General features: G+C 50.0%; 1 protein-coding gene across 1 annotated transcript in view; it reads right to left on the reverse strand.

The window, feature by feature from the left end:
- Window positions 1-3795, reverse strand: part of CCDC63 (coiled-coil domain containing 63) — a 31909-nt gene extending 28114 nt beyond the window's left edge. Inside the window, 3 exon segments of the mRNA XM_045534722.1 lie at window positions 122-311; window positions 3197-3366; window positions 3729-3795. Coding sequence (XP_045390678.1) covers window positions 122-311; window positions 3197-3366; window positions 3729-3737 — 369 coding nt within the window. The 5' untranslated portion in view covers window positions 3738-3795.
- Between the last annotated feature and the right edge of the window lie 2205 nt (window positions 3796-6000).

Here is a 6000-nt window from a genome sequence, read left to right on the forward strand (position 1 = left end):
GGCTCTCCCAAGAAGTCATGGTGGATACTGGGGTGTCAGGTCTGGCCTGAGGCATCATGGGTACCCCCCACTCCTCGCCCTGCTCTATGTTCTGGTTAACCCTTTAAGAGAAAGACCACACCTTCTCATCCAGCTGGGCCAACAGCACTTTCGTGGACTTAATCAAGGCCTCGTAGTCCTCCTTGGTTTGCAGCAGGAAACGCAGCTCCATGTAGTTTTTCTCGTTCAGATCTGTGTTCTTTGAGGACTTCATGAGACTCAAAAGCAGGCTGATCTTATCCTGCTCTGCCTTCAGGGTCTTGATTTCCCTGCTGTTGGGAAAGCAGCCATGATTCAGCCTGCCCTGCTGCGCTTACCTTGCTCCAACACGCCAGGCACCATCGCCCCGACAGGAGACTGGCAGAGAGAGGCACCTCCCGCCCAAACAGCTGAAAAGGATTTGCCCACGGCCTCGGATCCAGGTCTGGAACCCTGATCGCCTGAGACCCAGTTTGCTGCAATTTCCACTGCTCCTCAGGGTACTTTTTTCCTAGGGAACAATTTGCAGCTGCGCTTGTCAAAATCCATTACCTAGACATGGCAGAAGCCCTCAAGTTCGCTTTTGCCAGCGGCTGGCTGGCATCTGTCTGAGTTTGCAGACCATCTTCCCAGACTCTGCAGCCAATTATCTCTGGTAATGAGGAACAAACCCATCAGGCAGGATTTTCAAGTTTGCATCAACACAGAGATGCACAATAACCTCCATGGTTTCTCTACTTGGGGTGCTAACAGATTTATTAAATGGGCTGATCTGAGCCTCCTCTTTCCCCTTCCTGTCTGCTTTGGAGAAGTGACGGGGTGGGGGATGTGGGAAAACAGGGACTTTGAAAGAGAAAAGGTGGCTTGGAAGACTGCACAACAACTGAACGATGGGAAATGGCACAGAGGCTGAGTTTCTGGAAAATTGGGAACCAACATCGCTGCTCCACGCGGTTTACAGATCAGCTGCCTCAACGTGCTTTGGAAGCTTGGAGAAATGCAGAATCTCAGGCCCCAACCTGGGGACCGACTGGATCAGAATCTGCTCTGCAACAAGACTCTCAAGTGCTCCGTGTGCACGGTCAAGTTTTGGAAGCACTGCTCTAGAACAGTAAAGAATGTTCTAGAGTGGGGATTGGCAAACTTTTTTCTATAAAGGGCCAAACAGTAAATATTCTAGGTTTTGCAGGCCATGTGGTCTCTGTTGTAACTATTCTACTCTGCCCTTGCAATGGAAAGTAGCCACAAGCAATGCATAAATGAATAGGTGTGGCTGTGTGCCAATAAAACTTTATTTACAAAAACAGGCAGCCAGCCAGATTGGGCCCGTGGGCCGTAGTTTGCTGACTTTCCGTAGTGATGGAAATGTCCTCTCTCTACAGGGTCTGACAGCATCCACTTGGGCACATGTGACCATTGAGCACTTGAAATGTGGCTAGTACAATCGAAGAACTGAATTTTTTATTTTATTTATTTTAATTAATTACAAATGTAAACAGCCACATGTGGCTAGTGACTGGGAGCTCCCAGTCTTCTCAACCTGCATGCTGGGACTTTTGTCCCCTCTTTAGCTCCTCCTGGAAGGGGGTCCTTGTTAAGTGGAAAGAAGAAAGAGAGAGACAGTGCCACCCTCTACCAGAGCTGGGCTTTCAGGAAGGGTTGGTAAAAGCAAAAGGAAGGTTTGTGTGTCTTGTATGCAGAGCTGGGACTGGGATAAGGGAGCAAGGAGCCCCAAAATTTAAGGAGGCGCTCACTGTCAGGGTGCTTTAAGCATAAGGTCAGCGCTGGGGGGAAAGCGCCTCCTTAAATATTACACCCTAGGCACTGCACCTCAGTTCTGGCCCTATTTATATTTAATAGGTGTTTCACTCTAAAGAACCTAAAATCTCCACTTTTCCACTTCTTCCTTTTTAGTTCCATCAAAGTGAAACTAGATCAAAGAGATTGACTGAGAGCCAGAGCACTGTGTGGGGGGTGGCGTGGGGGTGTGGAAGGGTAAGATTCAAGACAAACTGTCAGAGACACACCAGGGAGGAGGCACTTCCTGATGCCCACCGGAGGTAGGCTGAGAACCAGGGCGGCCAGGCACAGATGTGCAGGTTGTAGACTGCACAGCCCTAGGAAGTGCCATTACTTGAAAATGCATCCCTGATTTGTTGATTTATTACTCTTTTCTAGGGGACACTTTTTCTTGTTCTAGCAAAATCCCTACATAATGACAATTTTTCCAACAGATGGCAGTAAAGTGTCTTGAGAAAGAGTGCCTTTTAAAAAATTCACATAGAGGTCCCATATGGACTTAGTCCTGGCCCTGAGTAACTTGAATCTATGGAAAATCTAAAGAATCTCTTTTCTCCATCCTCTGAATTTTCCACATCATCAAACAGTCAGATTTTCTTTCTAATAACAGACAGTTGTTCCTGCCTTTATAAACAATGAGGATGTAGCTAAGGAATTACATTTCCTTGGAATCTAAGAATGCCTGTTTAATGTTTGTTTATTCAACCCCAGGGAACACATTTCTATTGCCCAAAGAAATAATATACTCCATAATTTCTAGAGCAACCCAATTTTAAATATTCTATCTTACAGTGCTCTAAGGACACACCAATAGGAAACGTCCTTGGGGTGTCCGCAGCCTCATGATTCTGCCATTCTCTGCGAACTCTCCCACTTCCGTGGCAGGACCATAGGAGTGATAGCCAAAGCCATGTGTCCTATGCTCCTACCCACCCGCCCCAGGAGTAGACACCTGAGCCAGTCAGAGTCTCCCTCTCCCAGGCATTTGGAATTGGAATTGATTTCAAGACAGTCTCTCTGTGTAGCTTGGCAAGCTCAAGAGTTGGGGCAGCCATTTCCCACAAGCCAGGGCTGAAATTCAGAGAGAAAAGAACAAAACTCACGTGTAGAGAGAAACAGGGACCAGAAATGGTTCTTGCAGTAGGTCCTTCCCTGAGATATGGCTGTCCTGTTCTCCAGGGGTCCCCAAGGCACCCTGCATTCTGTTCCCCCTCGCCTCTGAAGCCTTCCCAAGTGGGTTTCTCTGGCAACTGAGAACATGAGTCCCCACACTGGGTTCAGAGGTGGCTCTGACACAGGGGAGTAGGCGAGCACCAGGGAACGCCACCCCAAACTTTCCTCCGAGATCACTCAGCGCAAAGCTGCGCCGCTCACTTACTACTGCCTCGAGATCTTCTGCTGGCTGCGGAAGTTGAAGGACTTCCGACTTTCCACCATCTTCCGGAACTGCTGCCGCAGCTTCCGAAGCTCTGCCTCCGCCTGCTGCTCTCTGACCTTCTCCGAAGGCTCCTGGGGAGGAGCGGAGGATTTTCTCCTGTTCTTCCTCGACTGGGTGAGACAGGGACAGCAGGAGAGGCAGCAATGGGTCAGGTGGCCAGAGAAGCCCAGAGCTCAGTTCAAGGGCTGGGAGTGGGCGGCCCCCCTTGGGTGATGTCAGCTGCCTGTCTGTCGCACGGAAAGCCCACCCTGGGTTGCTAGGGTGGGGAGATAGCCGGCCTCATTATTGCATACTGAAGAGGCAGCTTTGCCGTGTGGGGAAGAGGAGTTTGGGGTTCAAGTTCTGGTTCTGCCACCTTGTGTGACCTCGGGCGAGTCACTGGAGGTCTCTGAGCCTCCAGCCTCCCATCTCTAAAATGGGTGTGCATAGACTTGTTGTCAGGATTAGATGAGTGATTGTGTGAATCACCTACCATCGGCATCTTGAAGGAATCGCGCTTTCCCTCTGCTCAGACACCGTCCCCAGGGAGGTCAAAGCCACGAGTGTGCCTGTCTCTCTCTGCAATGCCCTGTCCGCAGAGGCAAAGGGAAAAGACCTCATGAGCCACCCCTGCTGGCGGTGCGGGACAGAACAGGCACCTCTTCCCCTCCCCCCAGTCCCCAATTCCCTCCTCCGCCCACAGCTTGGCACATGGGGAGGACACGCAGATGGCTGTCCAGGTGTGAGAAGAGGCACTTTTTTTGTTGTTTAAAGCAATGTTTGCCTGGAACCCGTTCCTGTCACCATTTATTATTAGGAGCTGGGCAGATGGTTCTGGCGTGTCAGTTACCCTTCTGCTCCCTGTGTTCCCAAGGAAGGGGCAAAATGGCATCAGGGCAGTGTGTCCCCAGCTGGGGTTAAAGCAAAATGTGCCCAACTTCAGCTGCAGCTGTGGGGAGGCCCCAACCCTCCCATCTTACAGCAGGAGCCAGCGGTACTGAGAGGCCTTTTTATCATGTCACAACTTGAACTTCATCTGGCACAGAGGTACTCAGAGGAAGGGACAAAATTAATCCCACAAGCGCAGTAGGGCCATGAGACCCGCCACACTGCTGCTCTCAGACGGCAGGGGCTGGGTTCCAAAACAGAAATTCCAGCTTTGCAACCATTGAGTGGGCCTGTGATGCCGTGGTTAAGGCATTGGTTGTGTTCACCACCAGATCTCAGCTCAAATTCCTCCACGGCTACTTATTAACCTGGGGCAAGTCACTTCAGTTCTCTGAGCCTCAGTTTCCTCATCTAGAAAATGGGAGAAATTCTAGAAGCCACTTTGCAGGTCGTTGAATGTGTAAGGCACCTTAGTACTGTGCCTGGCACATAGTAAGTGCTCAGTAAACAGTGGCTGGGATGCTATGGTACGATACAGGTGGTTTTACACGACAAAGATCCAGTGTGGTCAATGTTTACAAGGGTTTGAGGGATGTTCAGCATCTTCTATCTCCTGGTAACAATACCGTGAATTTCCTGTGGGAAGCTACACCCTCCTTCTCTCCCTCCTGGTCATTTTTTTGCTCCCCAGGGGCTACCCACACCCCGCCAGCTTCAGGATTGGGGCATATGACTCTGGATGGGCCAATCAGAGTGCCAGCCCCCTGGCCTGGAATTAGTTCAGGGATGGGCACATGGCCCTCACTAGTCCAAGCAGAGTGCGTGGTGGAATTGAAGCTTCAACACTCAGGAAGAGAGAGACTTTGTTTCCTCCTGCACTTGAGCCTAGATGAGTGAGGTCAAGAGTGGCTGACAGCCACCTTGCCTCTGCAGGTAGCCTGAGAATAAAGCTAACAGTTGTAGGGAATTCAGTGGTGAGTCAGCCTTCAAGGTGCTATGAAGCCTGCCCAGGGTAAAATAGTGGAAAAGGCTCCACAAAGGAGATGACTTTTCACTTGGGGTTTTGAAGGATGAACAGGAGTTTGTAGGCAGAGAAGAAAAGTTGGGAGGAATTCTGGGCTAAGAGAACTGCCTGGGCAAAGGCTGAGGGGCAAGTGTTCAGAGAATGATTCATGGTCTAGAATAGGTGGCAGCACCCGGAGGGAAGTGACTAGTAAGAGGTCTGGAAAAGACTGGATGTCCCTTAAAAGCAAGGATGTAATAAGATCAGCCAAGAAGAGATTGATTCATTGCCTCCCCAATGGCCACTTCCCCCTCATGTGGAGTTGCTTGAGGTTGCTCACTGGCCAGGGGTCACACTTCCCAGTTCCTCTTGCACCCAGGCAGGGCCCTGTGATGGACTGTCACCAATGGCATGTGAGCAGAGGGGAAATGTGTCACTTCCAAACCCTGACTTCTAAGACGGGGATGTGACTTTTCCGTCCTCTCTTCCCCCATCTGATATTTATGGGAGGCAGAGTCACAAAACAGTTCCCCAAATCAACTTGTGAAAGCAGTTACCTGCCAACTGTGAACATCCTCATTGGACTGTGACATAAATGAGACATTAACTTCTGTTGAATTAAGCCAATGAAGCGTGGAGATGTATGTGTTACAGCAGCTAGCATGACTGTAACCCTGACTTCTTTCTTCCTAACACAATTCTGATTGTCTCTCCCTCAGTGTGCCCAGCTCCAGAGCATGAGCCATCATTGGTTCCCACTAGTCATGGTAACCCCACTTCCCTTTGTCTATGATTGGTCTAAGGCTGGGCATGTGACCCACATATCTGGCCAATGAGACATAAGGAGAATTCTACTCTGTTCCTTTGTGACAAA

Source organism: Lemur catta, chromosome 21 (assembly GCF_020740605.2).
Source record: "Lemur catta isolate mLemCat1 chromosome 21, mLemCat1.pri, whole genome shotgun sequence".
Taxonomy (NCBI): Eukaryota; Metazoa; Chordata; class Mammalia; order Primates; family Lemuridae; genus Lemur; species Lemur catta.